Here is a 22,543-nt window from a genome sequence, read left to right as displayed (position 1 = left end):
TCTACTTTGACTCATGAGTTTGAATGTAATGTGACTAGGATGTAATCTACAATCTACACAGCCAATTCCACTATATCTGACCTATTGACTACACTTTTGAAATATCATATTTTTCTTTTCCTTCATGGATATGAAAAGCTATAGAATCATGCACCATAGTAGAAGGATAAAATGTTCCCCAGCCTCATATTTCCACCCACTCACATTACTCCACAAGCACAAAGTTGGGATTTTAGTGTGTGAAGTTTGTGGTGTTGAAAGAGAATACAAATAACAAAAGAAGAAAAAGAAAATCAGATTAAACTAAAAGAGTTTAAGTTCAGAGATGTATTGCAAGACATGGACGACATAGATAAAGTCAATGGTGGATTACCCACAAACTAGTGTTGTATGCGTAGGACGTTCAAGTCTAGGCTGTAGGGGTACCCTTAGTTTCCCCACTCTTCTTACCCTTACCTTTTGTTCTTTACCTCTATTACCATATTGTACTTTCCTATATAAGAAAGTAGATTTTTCACCAAGTTCTTTGGGTTAGTAAGTAGTCACATTCACTTGGTAAATCATTTGAATGGTTCAAAATGGTATATAAAGTAGTCATGGAAGACGAAACAATTCGAAAAGGCCCTTGGCTTGAGGAGGAAGATGAGCGACTGGAAACGTTCGTAACGTTGATGGGCGAGAGAAGATGGGATTCCATTGCCAGAGTTTCAAGTACGGAGAATAACATGCTGTTGTTGTGTGTATAGATTTATAAGCAGTTTTTGAATTTGTTTTTTTTTCCAGGCCTAAGGAGGAGTGGCAAGAGTTGCAGGCTTCGATGGATGAACTATTTACGCCCGGATCTTAAACATGGCAGAATGACTGCAGAAGAGGAGAATACAGTCCTTCAACTCCAAGAAAGATGGGGAAACAAGTAACCTATATGAGTTCAAATTCATGGTTATCTTTGTTATTCTTTCAATTAAGCTTATGATTTTGACATGAGAAGGACTAATTGTCTTTATATTTATTAGATGGTCGAAAATTGCTCGGAAATTGCCAGGAAGGACCGATAATGAGATTAAGAACTACTGGAGAACTCATCTAAGGAAGAAAACACAAGGTAAAAACAATGTATATTGCAATATATCCTCACTCTATTTGTCTTATAAGTATTTACATACACTGTTAGTTGATTTTGACAGAGAAGTTGCAGAGAGAGAACAAAAATGCAATGAAACTCCCTCCCAATTCAAAGGAGATCACGCTCGGAAATGATAGTTGATGTGACACGAAAATGTCACATTTGGAGAGCCTAACTTAGACTAATTAGTCATTTTCGAGTGTTATCAATAATATTTTATGTGTTTTTCTTGTTTAGGTACCATATGTGGAGCTAAACATGGAATTTGTAATAAAGGAGGCGAATTATCACTATCATTTCATGTGCCCAAAATGAGAGAAAAAGACTTCAAGCAAATCATATGAGAAGAGGAGTCAAAGACGAGTCCAACGGTGAAAACGGAAGTCAATTCCGAGTTCGGACGGGGAAGTTGTGAAAGAAAGAAGTCGAGGTTCGGTCTTAAAACAAGGATTCTATGAAGGCACCCTCCTTTGGTTATAATTCTAGAAGGCACCCTCTTGATTTCCAAGTGAAGTCTAAAACCCAAGCCCAAAGAAGATGAAAGAAGGAAGAGATTTTGGAGGCACCCAATGGACTCAAGTTTGAGTCAAAGTCAAGATTGACTAAGTCTAGGGTTTGAGTCAAGACACTATTCATCTTCTTCTTCATTCAAACAATATACACAAGTTTTGATACCAAGTAAGGGAGAGAGAGAAAGAGGCAAGAGGCTAGGGTTTGGTGTTCTTCAAGTGCAAGAGTTTGGTTAAAGAGAGCAAGAGAGAAGAAGAGGGAGCCGGCCAAGCTTGGCCGGCCATCACTTAGGCCGGCCTAAGCTTGGCCGGAACAAGAGTAGCACGGGAGCTGCTACACGGGAGCTGCTACACGGGACAGAGCTGCTGCTCGGGAAGCTTCCCGAGCTCGGGAGGAAGCTTCCAGCAGCAGCAGCACGCGCGGACAGCAAGGAAGCAGCTGCAAATCGCGATGCTCGGGCTGCAACTCGGACTTTACTCACGGACGCGGCTGCAGCTCGGACAAGCTCGGAACAGCAGCTACCGGCTCGGGTATAGCACGGGACGGCCTAGGGACAGTAGCTATTGGCCCGGATCTAAGTGTGTTGGCCGGATTTCATGGTTTTTGGCCGAATTTCATGTCTTTCTTTGGCCGGATTTTCATGGTGTTCCGGCAACTTTCTTGGCCGGAAACCTTGGGGCTTTTACTCCCCATGTCCTTGGCTAACTTCCCATGTGATTTGATTTGATTTTGGGTAAGAAATCTTTAGAGAGAGAAAGCTTGATGAAGCTTTAATGGAGTTTGTGTTCTAAATGGAGAAGATGATGGTGGGTGCTATGGGGAATCTGATTTTTACTCGGGGACACCCAAAGTTCACTATTAAAGGGAAATCCAGAAAATTGCTACGGGGAGATCGACTACACTTAGAGACTCATTTTTCTCGACGAACCTAGCCTCGAGCCACATCGAAAAAGGGGGATTTCTCATCATCTTCTTTTCATTTATTACTTATTCACCATGTTAGCTAAATCAAGTGTGTCGATTATATGAGATGAAATGTGATGAATTTGTGATTATGTTTGATATGATTTGATGTTTTGATTATGAATTGATGTTCATTTGATTCGATTATCGTTTTGATCGTATTTCATGTGTCTTGTCAAGCACTTCGCATAGTTAGGCGACTAGACGACATTTTCGACGACTCGGGATTAACCGATTTAGGACGTTTGTTTGACTAAGTATGACCTTCGGATATACGTAGTCCTTATAGACACCACCTTAGGAGTCGAACATCGATTGTATTTGACACATTAAATCGGACAATACATAGTTGTAGATTATCATTATAGATTCCCGGACTTCGATACATGAACTCTCGTATTCAGATACTCTTGAAGCATGATTTGAATGTGATGATTGACTTATTATTTGTTTACATGTGAGTTTAATTGTCTTCGTCTAGTTTTATAAACTAGAAGCCTTGATCGTAATCGTCTATTGACACGAACTTTGATAATGCGTACTTAGTTTGATAATCGATGCTTAGTGACGTTTGATCGATTATACTTAGTTTGACGTATTATGCTTATTAGTGTCATACTTGTTCATTCTCAATTCATTAGATGGTGTGTGTAAGTTTGATAGTCGATGCTTAGTGATGTTTGATCGGTTATGCTTAGTTAGACACATGATGCTTAGGATTGTCAATGTGGGTGAAGTTAATTACACTTTCATGTGAATAGATACATAGTATTTGTCACTGTCGATCTTGTGGATCGAAGTAACCGTCTCAATTAACTTTTACCCGAATCAACTCTTACCGTCTCCCGACTCTTGTTCCTCCGAACTCTTCTCTCGAATCTCTCTCGCCCGTTTACTTTTATCGTTTAATTAGTTTATTTCTTCTCTTATTACTTATTCAATCTAAAACCCCCATTTATCTTTGTTTCCTTTCCTTTTTAGTTTAAGTTAGCTTTTAATATCTAGACCGAGGGATAAGACCCTTCGATATCCAAATTGCCTTCCTATCCTTGGATCGATCCCGGCTTTGCCGGATTACTACTTGATACCTCCGCTTGGGTGTGTAACCTTTTCGGGTGCATCAAGTTTTTGGCGCCGCTGCCGGGGATAGGTTTAGTAGTTAGGATAGCGTTAGTTGTTTTGTTCATTAGTTTAGTGTTATTTGTTTCTTAGACGTCTTTATTTTATTTTGTACTTTCTTAATTTCTTTTTCTTTTAGGTATCATTACAAGAAAAGAGCCAAAAGCGACATAAAGGCGAGGGAAAAGGAAGGAATCGAGAAGCCAAGGAAAAGGCGAACGAAAGGAGAGGAGCACTCGATAGTATCACATTCTATCTTTTCTTTTTTACTTGTGTGTGATTGTTAGTCTATAAGTGTTTGTTCCCATTTTGCGATTGTGTGTTAGTATCCTTGAACATTGTGAGATCATGGCAAGTTGGTCATTTGATGAGAATGACCTTATGCAAACCCTTTCCAACACTAGTCGACCATCTACAAGTCATCAGGACTACACAAATTTACATAGGAATGTTCCGACTAGTGATAGGAGTAGGCGAGTTGAGCCTGACCGACCTAAGATAACCATGGGTGAATATCGACGGATGTATGGAATCAGTCAGACTCGTCATGAATATGGTTTTAGGGATTATGGGCATGAGGGTAATCAACCCCGTAAGAGTCTTCGAGACTATCGACAAGAATTTGGGATGACAACACCTTCATGTATGGACTTGTCATTTGATGATAACCGTAGTTCTATTAGTATTGATCGACCACGTCGAAGTCTTCGTGACTATCGACAAGCATATATGAACGGTTCACTTAGTGATGACAATTCCCGACTCGATGATTCCACTCAAAGAGTCGAGTCTATGTATATACATGAAGGTAGTGAAGAAAGGACCTTGGAGACCATTAACCCGGTTTGTGCTATTTGTGCGAGCTTAGACCATTTAACCGAGTATTGTCCCATGATCCGTGTTCCGCGAGAGTCTTCGTCTAGTTATACTCATGTGCCTTATTACGAGGAGATGTCTGAAGACACTCTCCAAGCAATTTTAGAGTACCAAACTAGATTTAATCGAGATATAACAGAGATCACGGAACGACTTCTCAAAATTGTTGATAGACTTGAGTCAGAGCCTATCGTCGACGAGGAAGGGGTTTGCGCACCCCAAACTCAAGAGGAGACTATGAATGATGGTGAGGGTAATACACCTAACTCTAGTCTTAAGTTAATGGTCGAAGAAGCTCCTGATAGACCCTTAGAGCATGAATTGACCGATGACCCTTGTTGCTCACTCCCCGGACCATTGTCATCTGACCTTGATCAATCTAAACTAGATTTTGATGTTCAGGATGATAGCTCTACGAGTAAACTTGGGAATCACACAATGTTGAACTTTCCAATCTTTAACACTTGTGATTATTTGGATGGGTTATGTAGAATGGAAGGTGTTATGCCTAACGTTGAGGCTCCCGATGCCTTTAAGGATGTCGATAACATAGTGGTTGAAGAGATAGCGGATAGCTTGTTGGATTATTTACCTAAGGAAATTATGGACCTTGACTTGGTCCCCGAGCCTATTGCCTTACCCTTAGAGTCTAGTTCGACCTTCCACATGATCTCAGACTCGGTCGTTGACCCCTTATGGGACACTTCGGACGTCTTTCCTAGCATATCTAGGGACTTAGTGGATGTTTTATCCACTAAGCTTGAGTTTGACTTTTTACCTTCGACTGACTTCCTGACCCTTCATTTGTATGTCGATCCTTTTGACGACTTTTTAGTCGTCGCCCCTAGCATTTATGCGTACTTAGTGGACCGTGCATCCACTAAGTTTGGGGATGGTCTCTTTTCGCTTTTAGTCTCACGTGCACTTATATGCTTCGATATTATTGTGAGACTTTTACCATTTGTATATAGCTTTCTTTGGGTTGATCCCCAAATCTTCCGTCTTTTGCTATATGATCGTTAGCCGATTAAGATGGGTCTTGATGTTTGTGGGTAGCATCTCTGGAAACCCTCCGCGAGACATAACTCGTGCTCTTGTGTGAAAATAAGAGAATCAAAGGCTAATTGCATAGCTAAATGCAATCGAGTGATCCCGCGTGAGTGGTCATTTTATATGGTCTTGCTTTTTATGTGCTTCATTCTCATTATGTTTTGGTTATTTTAAGGAGCATTTCTTATATGTTTTACTTCTAAGGCGTGGTTTGTTCCAAGTTTGGGGATGCCTCCGAAAGTGAGCTAGGCATCAACTTGGAACCTCGTTATACATGAGTCTTGGTAGTATCATCTTTTATCTCCTTCGGTTATGGTAATATCTCTCCACTCTTCTCTTTGAATTGATGTACCTCTTTATCATTTGGTGAGTGTATGCTTAGAACATTGAGGACAATGTTAGTTTTAAGTTTGGGGATGCGGGATATGACCATAACCTATGCATGACCATGGGTTTCAAAGACAAAAGGGTTCAAATTAGCCAAAATTTGAAAATTTTGAACACTTTGAGTAGATTTGCATGTGATTGTAGTGATGGTTTTAATAATGTTGATGCATATGTGTTGAGTTGATGAGTTTTGTGATTGCTAGTGACCTTTGCATGAAAGTCGAGTCCTTGAGTGTTTGTGTTATGCTATGGGAGTAACATCTTAGTGAAGAAGAAACATCTCTAAGAGACCTCGAGTAGTCATTAGTGGAGACTTAACCCATGTGAGAGCTCAAAGCCTAAATTGCCCTTCGAGTGTACTCTTCCGCGCTAACTCCGAGTAGAATGAAGAGCTACTCAACCTCGTAACTATTAAAAGAGCTCATTTGATCTCGTGTGCTCAACTTCCTTAGCCACTAAGAGTGACATTAGGATAGCGATTTAACCTTGCCCTTGTAGTCCATGAAACCCAATAAGAGTGTCAACTAGAGGAAAGCGGATACTCCATCATCATCCATCATCTTATATCCCGAGAATGAAGACATGAGAAGAAACAAAGAAGAATGTCAAAAGCAAGTATGAAAAGGAAGTTGATTGCAAGAATAAAGTATTGTGTGAGTTGTAATTATTTTGTTTTGTGTGATTTTGTGTTATGAGAAAAAGAAAAAAAAAAGGAATGAAGAAAAAGAATAAAGAAAAAAAAAAGAAGTGAAAAAAAGAAATTGAAAAAAAAAAAAAAGGAAAAGAGAAAGAAAGAATGAAGGAAATAAAGTTGTTCATGTATATGTTTGAGCATGTGTTAGCTCTTATGTGTTGTGATGTGAGTGTATATATGTGTTGGTGTTTGTTTTCATGAATAAGTATTCGAAGCAAGAAACAAATGTGAAGATGCTTGAGAGGTTCATCATGAAGAGGTCGATATTCTCGGGAATCCACCATCTCATCCATCTTTTGTATCCGTCAACCTTTGGAAGGCATCCTTAGAGGGTAGAATAGGTGAGAAGGGCGAGTGAGCTTCCCCACTCCATTTAGTGGCTAATTCCTTCTAGGAGATCATTCGTTCCAAAATGTTGTCCTCACCCCTTTTTGTGTGTTGAGTCCATGTTTAGTGATCACACTCACACATACGAGCGAACCATTCTTGAGTGATTTCATATTTGGAGTGTATGTCCGTGAGGCCAAAGTCGAGGCGAAATGTACTAAACTAGGGATCAAGGCTTTGTGACTTCGGAACATAGATGTTGCTTATTATGGTTTAGCACTTGCACTTTAGGGTAAGTTCATTAGTGAAGAGGTCTTTAGCTTTCACATGAACATGTTTACTTGATTCATTATGTTTTGACATGCTTAAACCCTTTACTATTTGAACCATGCTTATCTATGATTTGGATTTTGGACCCTTGTGTATTTGAAACCATAATGTTTGTGGGTATCATCTATGGAAACCCTCACGAGACCACACTCGTCCACTAGGGTAACCTAGGGGTTTAACGGCTTGTTGCATATGCTAAATGCAACCGGGATTCCTCCGAAAGTGAGTTAGGCTTTTATTTTATTTTGTTTTTGCTCGAGGACTAGCAAAGTTTAAGTTTGGGGATGTTGATGTGACACGAAAATGTCACATTTGGAGAGCCTAACTTAGACTAATTAGTCATTTTCGAGTGTTATCAATAATATTTTATGTGTTTTTCTTGTTTAGGTACCATATGTGGAGCTAAACATGGAATTTGTAATAAAGGAGGCGAATTATCACTATCATTTCATGTGCCCAAAATGAGAGAAAAAGACTTCAAGCAAATCATATGAGAAGAGGAGTCAAAGACGAGTCCAACGGTGAAAACGGAAGTCAATTCCGAGTTCGGACGGGGAAGTTGTGAAAGAAAGAAGTCGAGGTTCGGTCTTAAAACAAGGATTCTATGAAGGCACCCTCCTTTGGTTATAATTCTAGAAGGCACCCTCTTGATTTCCAAGTGAAGTCTAAAACCCAAGCCCAAAGAAGATGAAAGAAGGAAGAGATTTTGGAGGCACCCAATGGACTCAAGTTTGAGTCAAAGTCAAGATTGACTAAGTCTAGGGTTTGAGTCAAGACACTATTCATCTTCTTCTTCATTCAAACAATATACACAAGTTTTGATACCAAGTAAGGGAGAGAGAGAAAGAGGCAAGAGGCTAGGGTTTGGTGTTCTTCAAGTGCAAGAGTTTGGTTAAAGAGAGCAAGAGAGAAGAAGAGGGAGCCGGCCAAGCTTGGCCGGCCATCACTTAGGCCGGCCTAAGCTTGGCCGGAACAAGAGTAGCACGGGAGCTGCTACACGGGAGCTGCTACACGGGACAGAGCTGCTGCTCGGGAAGCTTCCCGAGCTCGGGAGGAAGCTTCCAGCAGCAGCAGCACGCGCGGACAGCAAGGAAGCAGCTGCAAATCGCGATGCTCGGGCTGCAACTCGGACTTTACTCACGGACGCGGCTGCAGCTCGGACAAGCTCGGAACAGCAGCTACCGGCTCGGGTATAGCACGGGACGGCCTAGGGACAGTAGCTATTGGCCCGGATCTAAGTGTGTTGGCCGGATTTCATGGTTTTTGGCCGAATTTCATGTCTTTCTTTGGCCGGATTTTCATGGTGTTCCGGCAACTTTCTTGGCCGGAAACCTTGGGGCTTTTACTCCCCATGTCCTTGGCTAACTTCCCATGTGATTTGATTTGATTTTGGGTAAGAAATCTTTAGAGAGAGAAAGCTTGATGAAGCTTTAATGGAGTTTGTGTTCTAAATGGAGAAGATGATGGTGGGTGCTATGGGGAATCTGATTTTTACTCGGGGACACCCAAAGTTCACTATTAAAGGGAAATCCAGAAAATTGCTACGGGGAGATCGACTACACTTAGAGACTCATTTTTCTCGACGAACCTAGCCTCGAGCCACATCGAAAAAGGGGGATTTCTCATCATCTTCTTTTCATTTATTACTTATTCACCATGTTAGCTAAATCAAGTGTGTCGATTATATGAGATGAAATGTGATGAATTTGTGATTATGTTTGATATGATTTGATGTTTTGATTATGAATTGATGTTCATTTGATTCGATTATCGTTTTGATCGTATTTCATGTGTCTTGTCAAGCACTTCGCATAGTTAGGCGACTAGACGACATTTTCGACGACTCGGGATTAACCGATTTAGGACGTTTGTTTGACTAAGTATGACCTTCGGATATACGTAGTCCTTATAGACACCACCTTAGGAGTCGAACATCGATTGTATTTGACACATTAAATCGGACAATACATAGTTGTAGATTATCATTATAGATTCCCGGACTTCGATACATGAACTCTCGTATTCAGATACTCTTGAAGCATGATTTGAATGTGATGATTGACTTATTATTTGTTTACATGTGAGTTTAATTGTCTTCGTCTAGTTTTATAAACTAGAAGCCTTGATCGTAATCGTCTATTGACACGAACTTTGATAATGCGTACTTAGTTTGATAATCGATGCTTAGTGACGTTTGATCGATTATACTTAGTTTGACGTATTATGCTTATTAGTGTCATACTTGTTCATTCTCAATTCATTAGATGGTGTGTGTAAGTTTGATAGTCGATGCTTAGTGATGTTTGATCGGTTATGCTTAGTTAGACACATGATGCTTAGGATTGTCAATGTGGGTGAAGTTAATTACACTTTCATGTGAATAGATACATAGTATTTGTCACTGTCGATCTTGTGGATCGAAGTAACCGTCTCAATTAACTTTTACCCGAATCAACTCTTACCGTCTCCCGACTCTTGTTCCTCCGAACTCTTCTCTCGAATCTCTCTCGCCCGTTTACTTTTATCGTTTAATTAGTTTATTTCTTCTCTTATTACTTATTCAATCTAAAACCCCCATTTATCTTTGTTTCCTTTCCTTTTTAGTTTAAGTTAGCTTTTAATATCTAGACCGAGGGATAAGACCCTTCGATATCCAAATTGCCTTCCTATCCTTGGATCGATCCCGGCTTTGCCGGATTACTACTTGATACCTCCGCTTGGGTGTGTAACCTTTTCGGGTGCATCAATAGTATGACAGGTTCGGTTAATGGTTTTGAATCGTCTAACGATTTGTACGGTGCCACTTTACCATACGAAAATCATTTATCAGATTGGGTATCAGGATCATCATCGTCAAATGGTAATCAGGAAGTAGTACTCAAACATAATGGACAATGCAAGAATCCATGGTTTCAATATTCGACACATTTGGCAAGAGATAATGTTGATAGTAATACTAGTATATGGGACTATAACTCAGTTTCTCTCTGGGAGATGAAATAAAATTAATCTAAACAAGTAATAATGGGAATTGTGATTTGTGTGAAGTAATGATATGCCATACTAATGGTGCTGAAGGTAGACTATATGAACCTTCAAGGTGTAAATAAAATACAAGAGTATGACTTAAAAAATATGAACTCGTTATATTCCTTCAATATATAATTCTCAAATGGAAGTTTGATCATTTTGGACGAAGAAAAGTATTTTCAAGAACTATGGTTATTAAAGCATAAAGCAACTCAAGTGATGTTTTTTATGGACGATTTTATGCAAATTAGAGTTATGAATTGTTTACGACTCAATATTACTCTCATTTTATCTTATTCTCTTCCAAGAATAAAAATATAATATTTGGGTTCCTAGTCCAAAAATCTACACCTAAACACACATTTAATCCACACTAATATTATCTTAAGCAGAAATAATAATTATAATGGATATTTAGTCCAAATTGACCTATCTCTATAGAAAAACAGATCTCTATCATTTCTGTTTAATCATAATGCCCATTATAACCTTTTATATAAGAAAAAAATCCACTTTTAAAAATCAATCCCCAAAATTCTCTTTCTTTTTTTTCTCAGATTTTTTCGATTGATTTCAAACTTACTATCTGTTTCGCAATATACACGCTATTTAGTATCAATTACGTATATTTCCACAACAAAACACATTTAGTATAGTTAAAGTATGTCTAGATGTCTTTTTTTTTAGGGGAATAAAATCTCATAAATAAATCACCAGTTTACATCCAAAAAGAAAGGAAACTAATGATAGTTAACCGAGAAGGACTAAAAGCTAATATCTCCAAATTAGGGGACAAAAGCATTCATGGCCAAATTATGGGCCACCTGATTGCAATTCCTAGGAGTAAACAGCACTGTGAAGTGTCACTCTGACAACCGTCCACGAAGCCATGCAATCTCATCCGTCAATCTCCATGGTACTTCCGAATCCACGGTGTTTAATAGCTCAACCATAACCCTACTGTCGCCTTCTAGTATATAGTCTCTTAAACCCAGATTCTCAGCCAGATCGCAGCCCAACTGAAACCCTAGAAATTCGCTATGTAATGGAGATCGTGGTCTGAAGCAAGAGTTCTTCGTTCCTATGATTTCTCCCTTAAAATCTCGAGCCACCGCTGCTGCTGAAGCTTTATTTTCAGTATAGGATCCATCACAGTTGATTTTGATAATACCTTGTTGTGGTGGGATCCAGTTATCTGATACAGAAGGGTTAATAGAAAGATCAGAACTGAGAAAAGGGGTTGCGTACCTTAATGATTCCTTCGTACTCCACCAACAGCGATTCAGATCTGGATTTTTGTTATAAAAATACTTTTCATTACGAATCTTCCACCATTCCCACAAAAGATAGGTAAATATAAACCAATTTTTCTCGTTTTCCTTATGTTGAAGGAGAGATGTAAGATTAGCTACTTCATCATTACCCATTTGTTGTAGATCTATGATTCCAGTGAGTTGAAGTATCTCTCTGAACTTCGAACAAGATCCGAATAGATGGTTTCTTGTTTCTACTTCATTCATGTCACATAAGGTGCAAATCTGAGGTAACTCTGGTACCCTTTTACCTATATCATATAAAGTAGCTACTCCATTATGTATTAGCTTCCAAATGAACTGTTGGATTTTCGGTTGCATTCCTTCGATTTTCCAAAAGCTTTTCCAAGGAAAATTTTGCGCTTCCTGACTTCGAATGGGGTTTGATCTGTGTTCTGTATAATATGATTTAGTATTAAACCTTCCATTATCTGTTGGACACCAAACCAATTTATCACTTCTGTTTGTCCTAGAGATTGTAATCTCCATGATTGCCTGCACACTTAATTGGTCAAAGTATGTTAAGTTTGTGGCCATCCAACTCAAAACCAATTGGCAATGAGTGGAGAGGACCTATACTTTATATTCTTGGTTGCTAATTACCCATTCTCCCATGTGGCACTATTCTCACACGCCCCCTCACGTGTGGCGTTCTTTGAGCCTAACACGTGTGTTTTTTTCTTTACGGGTGACGTGGAACACGTGTGACTTTTAAGCCTATCACGTGTGGGCCTAGCTCTGATACCATGTTAAGTTTGTGGCCATCCAACTCAAAACCAATTGGCAATGAGTGGAGAGGACCTATACTTTATATTCTTGGTTGCTGATTCACTCTCTTATGCTGTGTGCTATTTTCAATTTTACTTTGTGAACTATTTTCAATTTTACTTTGTGAGTGTCTATCTGGTTCCTCAGGTGCATACCTGTACCGACACTTAGAGGCAAAGTGACCCCATTTTCTACAAATTCCACAAGGAACAGTAGAAAAATCAAAATCAGATGATTTATCTCCTTGATTATGATGATTTGATGTGGATCCTCTATGATAATTAGAAGAAGACCTCATATTATCATTTTGATATGAATTTCTATGTGGTTGATATGAATTATTATGTTTATAGGATTGAGATGATTGATAGGTAGGTTTAGGAGGTAATTTCCTAGCAAAATAAGCTGTGTTTTCATCTTCCTGAACTTGAGTCTTCATCCATTGTTCATGATGAATGATTCGAGTTCTTAATTCAGAAAAAGTGATAGAACTCTCTCTATTATGAATAGCAACTACAAAGGTTCTATACTCTCTGCCTAAACCCTTAAGAACAATCCTACTTAACTCCTTATCAGATAGCCTTTCATTAACAGCAATAAGAGAATCAGAAAGTACCTTGATTCGTCTAAGATAGTCAGTAGCAGAAGAATCTCCTCTTTTGATGTTCTGAATTTGTTCTCTGAGAGAAGCTATCTTAGCTTCGTATTCTTCTACATAATTTTGTTCAAGGAAACTCCAAATTTCTCTAGAAGTAGAAAGACCTAACACATCAGATGAAATTGAATGAGTGAAAGTAGCTTTCATACATGATTTGACAAAATTATCTGTTTTCCGCCATTGAAGATAGAGAGGATTAGGAACTTCCATATTATTTTCAATAATCGATTTGGCTGGAGTCACCACTGATCCATCAACAAAGCCAAAAAGATCAGTACTGATCAAAATAGCTTCGAATTGATCCTTCCAAATTAGGAAATTCGATCCATCAAGTTTTTCAGATACAAAGCTTGCTATATTCGAGATTGAAGTATTCGGAAAAGCATAATTTGGAGAAGAGATCGATTGTGACGCCATTAGAGAATAATGAAGAAATTAGTGATGATTCTTAGTGATAGAAAGAGGATTGATGAAGCTTTCGAAAAAAAAAATCACCAAAGCTCTGTTACCATGATGAAAACCTAAGAAGATTGAAAACCATTAAACTCTTATTAAGAAGATTGAACTTTTCTTACAATACGACCAGCTTATATAGCTTGAATAAGCTATATACTTATCAATGAAGATAGGAATTATTAGTGCTATTAGAAATTAAGTCCGACACCCAAAAAATGTTTTCAGGAATTATCAATGAAGATAGGAATTTTATCAGGGAGAGAAGGTAACCAAGGATCGACTCTAGATGTCAAAGTTACAATGTTTTTCTGTTTATTGATTTTTGTTTTGTTTTGTTTCATAAATAACGTGTTATTTGTTAAAATTTTATATTTAATTTCATTTTTTTTATGTGTCATATATAACGCATTATGAATCAACAATGTTTTTTCCAAAATGGAAAATGAAGATTTGACTTTCATCTATTTTTGAAATTTATTTTGGGTCTAAAACCCGTGGATCCTACAAAATTGGAAAATACGAGAATGTCATTGTTGCTAAACTAGTTAAGAAAGTTTAAACGCCTAGAACGAAGTACTTAGTGCAAATCCTGCTAAAGTAAGGAAAAAAGAGGGAGGGTTTAGTGACAAAAAGGTACTAGTGATTTGCAACAAAAAGAGAAAAGTTTAGTGACGCATGTGGGTGGATAGTGATGATAAAAGCTAGTGGAACAGTGTCTGTTAATGTGCATTTTATAATGAACAGTTATTTCCTCATTTTAGAGGACATAACGTTATTATTTATTACATATTACATTGTCTGAAAAACTAAAATATAAAGAATTTAAAATTTATTTTAGTTGAGTGATGTGACATTATGTCTTTTTGTTGGAGAGGCTAAAATTTGAGTCCTGTTCTTTCAAAAAAGAAAACAAGAACTAAATTTCAGATTATTTCAGCCAAAACAACTAAAATATTTTTATTATGTATACTGAAATTTACTTGAAATCAAAATTTCTTTTGTGGAAGGGGATTCAAAATCTTGTAAGAATTCCGTCCTATCTTTGCTTCTTGTAATAGTGTAAGAGTTTGCACAATTTCTTTTAAAAGTCAAATGGATCATTCTCATTTAGGAACTTCTATTAGACAGATAGGACCTACCAACTAGTTATAATTTATGAAGTAGCAAAGTGATACCCTAATTTGCTACATGAACCCATGCAACATGTCATAAAGTATGGGTGCAACATGTCATATATTCTAATTTAATGAACCAATTTGTGTATATATATATATATACCGATATACACAACTCCATGGTTAATTACATACAAAATAGTAGGAGCTCCATGAATGCATAAATTAATATTAACTTCTGCAAGTGGGGAGATAATGAAAAAGAATATATGTATATATTGACAAGGAAGAAGGTGTGCCCCTTTTAATAACCTTTTCTTTTTCTTTCTTCTCTTCCCTAATCCTATATTTGTGTATACAATTATCCTACCTAAAATTTAGGATGACAAATGTAGATTTCTATGTAGTTTGGGTTGTATTTAAAAATAATAATAAACCATTGATAATGAGAAGAAGAATCGACAAAAATATAGGCGATGGTAGTTGAATTGATGTCCCATTCCCAAATACCATTCCAAAAATATTTGGATCTACTCCTCCTGTACTACTGCCGCCGCCACCATCACCACTGTAACCAATGATACCATTCCCACCAGGGTTTGTCCCTATTACGGTGCCACCGCTGGTTGTTCCTCCTCCGCCACTGAAACCACCATTGCCACTGAATCCTGGGTATGATACGCCTCTACTACTCACCCTGCACCATTGATCATAAATTGGACTAGGGTTTAGTATTATAAAGTATAAAAAGATACTATTATATGATAAAATATATAAAAAATAATTAGATTTGATTATATTTCAAAAAGAAAAACATAGATGATGAAGGTGATAGCTCCACCAGATGGAGACAAACCGAAAAATAACGTGTGGAACCCGTAAATGGTCCTACCAATAATTATTAGTAAGACTTACGAGCAGCGACACTTATGATCTAATACCTGTTTTTCTCCATGACATGATAAGATACATGGGATTGGAAATATGTTTCATGACAAAATATCTTTTTATGACTACTAAAATAACCCTATTCATTTATAATTATTTTCTTCTTATTACTGAAAACGAAGTAATGTGAAAATTTTGTGTTTACTGAATGTATATTATAACCGTATGAGAAATTACCATGTTCGTTAGCACGGAAAGGTATCCAACTACAATATCAATTGGTCAACAAAAGAATGTAAACTATCCTTCTTATTTAGTTCAAGTAATCAAAATTCCTTAATGGAACATTGTCAATGTAATCCAAACATGATGTATACCTTAAAATAGTTTTAAACTATGGACCCATTTGTTAAAAATGATATTATAATGTTATAATCTATGAGAAAGTGTACAAGAAATAACGAAAAAACTATTGAAAGGGGCGTAGGCGCGGCTGTTTAGACTTTAGGTTATTGTTTATGGGCTCGCACCAGTACAAGAACCCATGCAATCTTTTACCTTTTCTTTTTCAGTTAAATTCTAAACAAATAAATCTTCTTTAATTTAGTGAGTTTCAAAAAGTATTGATTTTATTGGGCCGTTTAGGGTTCCCAAATCACTTGATAGTGTACCCTAGAAATCATTTTAATTAGTAATGGACATTGCTAGGTCAAAACTAGAGCCCTACACAAAATGAAAACAAGTAAAAAAGAAAAGAAAGTGTACCCATTTGCAGTTAAGACGCCGGCGTTCACAGTTAATTGGTCAATAATACCCGAAGACTTGGGTTCGACACTATAGGCTTGTGCATATTGAAGTGAAGCTTCTGCTCCAGATGGAACAAAGAATGCTCCATTTACCATCATATCTCCCTCTGTTCTCCAATTCCAATCTGTCCATTCTCTCTCATCTGTCTCCACCCTCTTGGTTACCTATCCATCGAACATACATATGGGGCATAAGATAATAACTCCACATAGATAAAAGGTACTCTCAAGATCACTAAAATTATACAGTAATAATTTTGGGTGAGACTTCCACAAACTTAACATAGTATTAGAATATAAGAACTACACCCACGTATGATAGGCCTAACGGCAATAAGTGTTTCATGTCGCTCAACAAAATGACACACATGAGGGGCACGTGACAATACTCTGACGTGAACATACAATACTTTTATAACTAGGTCATCTCTAATTCTCTATTCATCATATTGGTTTTGAGTTAGTCGTCCGCAAACTAAACATCTCATTACATCACCACCACTTGGCGTTCCATGATTTGACACTAGCTCTTAAGTCCACGAGGCTATGAAATCTAATCTTGATGTAATTAGTTTATCTTCTACATTTATCTCATGTAACAAAAACAGTGAATAAAGTAAAAATACGAATATATGGACTTTCAGACCCTAGCTAAGATGGCTTTAAAAGTTTTTATATGGCTTTTAGAGTCGAGATGTTTCAATAATGGTGGTTGTAGTGTTTATTCAATTCAAGATGTATCCATGTCATTTAATAAATGATCTTGGAGTCTCATGTGAATAGAATCATCTCATTGCGGATCAAACTTGAAAAGATGTTGAAATCCTTACCTCTTTTGCATTGGGATTGGAAGGCGCAGTATAACGATTTCCTTGACTATTAATAGTAGGATTTGCACTACCTCCAATAGCGTACATTTCCCATTGCGTAAAATCATTATTAACGACATGAAAATAACCATGTCTACACCTTGGCATTCTCTGAATCAATGCTTCACCGAAATGATTAAACGCGATCGTTACTTGCATACCCGAATCGGGCAAATAATTATCATTGTGACCCATTAACATAACTTCATTGTGATGAGAGAAGTAATTGTTAGATATCGTTATCCCAGTTGAACCCATTATAGCATCAATTAATCCATCAGTACAATAAGATAATGAACAATGATCAATCCAAATCTTTCTTCCAGTATAGATTGAAATACCATCACCATCTGATTTTGACCTAAATCCAAAATGGGTAGGACTTGAACGAACATTTGCATTACCAGAAGGAACACAATGATGAATATGAATATTATGAATGATAATATTGCTCACAGATTGAAGAGTAATACAACCACCACCAGTTATATGAACATCGAATCCTCTTCCATCAATGGTTTTAAAACTATTAATAATCAATTCTTCTTTGAGTTTGATTAACATATTTGCAGAGAAAATGATCCAGAGTGGTTCTGTTTGAATTACAGCATATCTTAATGTTCCTGGTTTAGGGTTTACTGGATTAGTATCAGATGAATCTGTAACTATATAGAACTGACCTCCTTTTCCACCAAGAGCATCTCGACCAAACCCGATTCCACAATCGGCTAATCGTTGTCGATTTTCTTGCCAATTTGGATCACATCTCCAACAATCATCAATTGGGTTACCAGTCATACATGTATATTGATCTTTCTCATGGATTCCCAGCATTTGCCTTCTTGAAACAGATTCATTTACTCTCCTGAAATATAAAACAGAGTAACCCAAATTAAAATTCCAAAAACAGAGCAAAACCCAAATTTCAAAATTTTGATTACTACCTTTGAACATCTTGAACAACAAATTCAGGGTATGGGTGTTGATGAGGAAGAGTTAGATTATAATGGGTTGCTCTGATAACAGGAGAGAAGAAGCTTGAGAGAGAAATTAGGAGAATGCAGGTATTGAGAAGCATCTTGAATGAATGTAAGTAATGTGGGTTTGTTCTGTTCTTCCTTCTCTAAACCCTAGATTTCTTCTTCTTCAATGAACTTGGATAGAAAGATACAATTTGGAATAAATATAAATATATGTATATATATATATATGTCTTTATTTATGAAAAAAAGTATTAATTTTAGTTTTGATTATAGAGATAGGTACCCCCAACTATTCTTTTTTTTCTCTCTCTAAAATTATCTCACTTAAATTCCTATCTTGTTTGTTAATCATTAAAACACTTATAACCCAAGAGAAGTTGAAAAAAAAGGTGTATCCAAAAAGGTAAAAGAAAATGAAAATCGGCGAAAAAAGATGAATTTAAAACAGGGGATTATCCAAATTCTCAAAAAATTTCTATATTTGATACTTGTATTAGAAACTAGTATAACAATTGATCTTTATTATATTCTTTTCTGGGTTTGGTTAAGGATGATGTAAGATATATGTATATACTTCTTCTTATAATTCATTAAAGAATCAAAGTAAAATGGGTCTCTGTTTTTTCTTCTTCTTAATTTGAGAGAGAGAAAAATAAAGAGAAGATTAGATAGATATCTGACCTATCAACCCAATTAAAGTATCTCTGAATTATATAATGAAACTCATCTACTTTATAATTCTTGTTTTCTTCTTAAAAGACATTAATCTCTCCTAGGGTAAAGATGGATTTAGATGAAAAACAGAGAGAGAGAGAGAGATGGGAAAAGGTAGAATTAGAAAGTGTTTGGGGGGTGAAGCGTGTAAACCAACTAAAATGCATAGGGATTTGTGCTTTTCTTGAGTTGGCTGAAATGTTTTTAACTTTTAAAGAACTTAGGTTTGTAAAGAATGTTGATTTAGAGTTCTAATACTTTGGGAGAAGCTACCCTTTTTTATCTGTGGGAAATGGAGGCTTATTTAGGTCAGATTTTTTGTTTTCTTTTCTCATGTGTCTTGCAATGAGAGTAGAATATTCGTGTTCAACTGTCATTCTCTCCTTTTTCTTTCCTTTCTTTTTTTTTCAGTTGTTTCTCTTTGACTCGGTAATCTTTGAACTAATAATAGTAACAAATAGAGAAATTTTTTACTTTAGGGTTGGTTGTGTATCGCACCAGTCACTCGTCTCAATAGATACTCAAACTAATTTTAGATATATTTGAGATCAGATGTAAATTAAGAGTCCATATATTGTCCAAGATAACTCAAATGACTATCGTGTTCTTCACCATATAAGTCAGATTCAAAGTACTACGTGAACAAACAGAGACGGGTAAGCTCAATTAGTAAAACACGTTGGTGGTTCATAACATTAGAGGTCGGTATGAATTATTTATTGTTTTTAAGGGGAAGGTGGATAAGAAATAATTGAGAAATTTAGAATAGATATTAAAATCATTTGGTTGGCTGAGGATGGTTTTATTTGTCTGGCCTAGCCAACAAATGGGCCTACAGAGATGTGAAACAACAACCAACAAATTATTTATAAGTTCTCAATTAGACCTCTCATCAAAAAAAAGAAGTTCTCAATTAGACAACCATAAATAATGTGTGTATGTAATTGTAGCCGTTAAATATGTAACGGAATCATCAAGGTCAAGCGAGGCCCTGTAATCTATTATCCCCACCCCTATAATGTAACGTTTTATGCGAGACATTCCACTCCAATATCTCGCGAGAGGGAGATTTGCTGTTTGGACCCCATTTCGTATAATTGACTTGCTGTTTGGACTCCCTTTTTCCAGTGTTGCACTTTGGACTCCCTTTTGACGGAATCAATCAGGAATATTCCGTCCCTAAAGTTATATTTTAGAAAATTCCCACTTAACCCTTAAATAATCAATATTGCACTTTGGGCCCCTTACTTTGTTTAACTCAGGATGAGGATGACTCCCACATGTAATGGATTAAAAGTGAAGAAGAATTCACCATTATCAACATTTCTATCTTCTTCAATTCCAGAAGAACTATTTTCACTCCTACCCTGTTCTAACTTTCTCTCTCTAACTGTACCCATTTTTCTTCAACATTCCTACCCATTATTTTTCTTTCAGTCGTTCTAACTTTCTCTCTCTAATTTATCCCAAATCCATTTATAGCAAGCTTTGTTTTTTTTTCTTTTTTAATTCAACTGCTCTTTGATTTTCTTTTGAAGGTATGTTGCTCAAGGGAAAGGGATTTTACAACCCCATCATATAATAGATGAATTAACAAACATAATTGGAGAAAATCAAGGTGGGGAAATGCTTATTGATGGTCGTTTTAGTGAAGTTCTAAAAACTACACATTTGATCTTTTTTAGTGCCACTGCTTTTTTTTCATTAGTTTTCTTGTTCCTGTTTATGAAATTGGGTTTGATTGTTTTTGGATTGTAGGAAGCAATAGTTTTACCACCATTTGTGGCTATTGGAGTTCGACCAAGACCTGGTGTTTGAGAATAGTTCGTGTTATGGCTATTGCCTTTTGACTATGGCAGATTAGGTTTTTCATGGCTAACTCTGAGCAGCCTAAATGTGAAGCTATCAATTTAAGAACGAGAAATGATACATGAATATTGGGAAGTTCGGTTAGATGGGGGAAAGAGTTTGGGATAAATCGATTTCATCAAAAAAAATGAAAAAACAATTCCATTAATAACTAATATAGAAGAAGAAGAAGGAACCCGGTTGCTGTTTAGAACCTACTTGGGTCAACCCGCGGGTCGGTACATGGGTTTAGTTAACTCGTGGGTTACTTAGGTTGGGTTAGGTTAAGTAGAGGGTAAAATAGTATTTTCATCTCTAATGTGCTTTTAAGCTGTTAGATTTAACTTTTTTTTTTTTAAAAGGGAGTCCAAAGTGCAACACTGGAAAAAGGGAGTCCAAACAGCAAGTCGATTATAGGTAAGGGAGTCCAAACAGCAAATCTCCCCTCGCGAGATGTACAAGTAAGCGTTGTGGAATGCGACACTGAAATGCTCTTAAAGTTTTAAACAAACAACCTCATAGTTATGAGATATGGTCGCACTCTTCTCACTCTATTACGTGGTTAAAATTGCTTTATCTTCTTAGGCAAATACATCTTTTAACCTAACTAACATATACATATGCATCACTGTTTAATACTATTTGTTTTTGTTGAAATAGCTTTCATTAAATTAAACTAAAAAGTTATTACAATACTTATCAACAAGCATAAAAGGAACATTATTCCACACTCTACAAGAATTCTTCTTTCGCGCTCATTTAGCTAAAGTGTCAGCACTGGAATTGAGATTCCTCTTTGTATATTGAAATTTCACCTCTTCAAAGTCTTTACTTAAATCCTTGATTCTCCGAACATGAATAAGAGATTGCCAGTGTATCGAGTGTCTTTTATTCTTGAGATGTTTGACGAGATTTATGTTGTCGCTTTCAAGAATTATCTTCTTGTGGTTGTTAGCTTTAGCCCATTCCAAACCAAATAACATCGCCATAGCTTCTCCTTCTTCACTGTTTCTGGTCCTGGTTGATTGAACATTAGCTGCTATGAATTTTGATTCTGCATTGTGGACAATGGTACTGATACCCGCATTGGATGTTAAGTTGATAAAGGATGCATCTACATTCATTTTAATATAATTTGCCGGCGGGGGCTGCCATTTTCCATTTACACTTTGACTTATACTCCTGCTATAGTTTATTATTCTAGGAAAATTCTCAATTATTTTTATGATGTGGTCGAGATTATTTATTTCATGCTTGAAACAGTGATCACATCTCACTTTCCATAAAATCCATAAAATAATCGAAAAGTGTATATTATTAACCGTGTAGCTCAGATTAACATTCTCTTCCCAAGAGAAAATCCAGTCGGAGATAGACGTAATATTCACATAAATGATATTATAATTAAACCATATATTTTTCGCCAGTTCGCAATGTAATAAAGCATGTTCTATAGATTCAATATAAGTGCAATTAGGGCAAGTAAAGTTATTATTGATATATTTACCTATTCTTTCTCTAACTGGTAGCACTTGGTTACAAATTTTCCATATGAACATCTTTATCCGGGGAACAGTAGGGAGCGACCAAATGAAGTTCCAGTTATGTTGATTATTATTAACCTCACTATGGTGGTTGCTGAGATATTGATACATAGATGCAACAGAGAATTTACCCGAGTTAGTAAGCTTCCACTTAATCTGATCCTTGCCTTCA

At 36.7% G+C, this 22,543-nt stretch overlaps 2 protein-coding genes across 3 annotated transcripts; one reads left to right on the top strand and one right to left on the bottom strand.

Annotated features, from left to right (window-relative positions):
- The first annotated feature begins 300 nt into the window (after positions 1-300).
- LOC147568097 (transcription factor MYB27-like) lies at positions 301-10,705 on the top strand. 2 transcript variants are annotated; one of them, XM_086654539.1, is made up of 5 exons: positions 301-711; positions 784-913; positions 1,014-1,102; positions 1,185-1,265; positions 10,130-10,705. In XM_086654539.1, exons 1-4 carry the CDS (start codon positions 579-581, stop codon positions 1,262-1,264), a joined length of 432 nt encoding a protein of 143 aa, XP_086510665.1. In that variant the 5' UTR covers positions 301-578; the 3' UTR covers position 1,265; positions 10,130-10,705. The 2 variants fall into 2 exon arrangements, with proteins under 2 accessions (XP_086510665.1, XP_086510664.1); XM_086654538.1 differs by having other exon boundaries at positions 500-711; positions 1,185-1,261; positions 10,131-10,705.
- A 4,267-nt stretch (positions 10,706-14,972) lies between these two features.
- LOC147568096 (putative pectate lyase 18) lies at positions 14,973-18,479 on the bottom strand. Its single transcript, XM_086654536.1, has 4 exons — positions 18,227-18,479; positions 17,244-18,147; positions 16,373-16,578; positions 14,973-15,416 (listed from the first exon to the last, which is right to left on the bottom strand). Exons 1-4 carry the CDS (start codon positions 18,358-18,360, stop codon positions 15,119-15,121), a joined length of 1,542 nt encoding a protein of 513 aa, XP_086510662.1. The 5' UTR covers positions 18,361-18,479; the 3' UTR covers positions 14,973-15,118.
- Positions 18,480-22,543: the final 4,064 nt, after the last annotated feature.

The sequence above is a fragment of the Eschscholzia californica genome, unplaced genomic scaffold (genome assembly GCF_041429995.1).
Source record: "Eschscholzia californica isolate CP2 unplaced genomic scaffold, dmEscCali1.0.p SCAF_1, whole genome shotgun sequence".
Lineage (NCBI taxonomy): Eukaryota > Viridiplantae > Streptophyta > Magnoliopsida > Ranunculales > Papaveraceae > Eschscholzia > Eschscholzia californica.
This window is presented reverse-complemented; position numbering and strand designations above follow the sequence as displayed.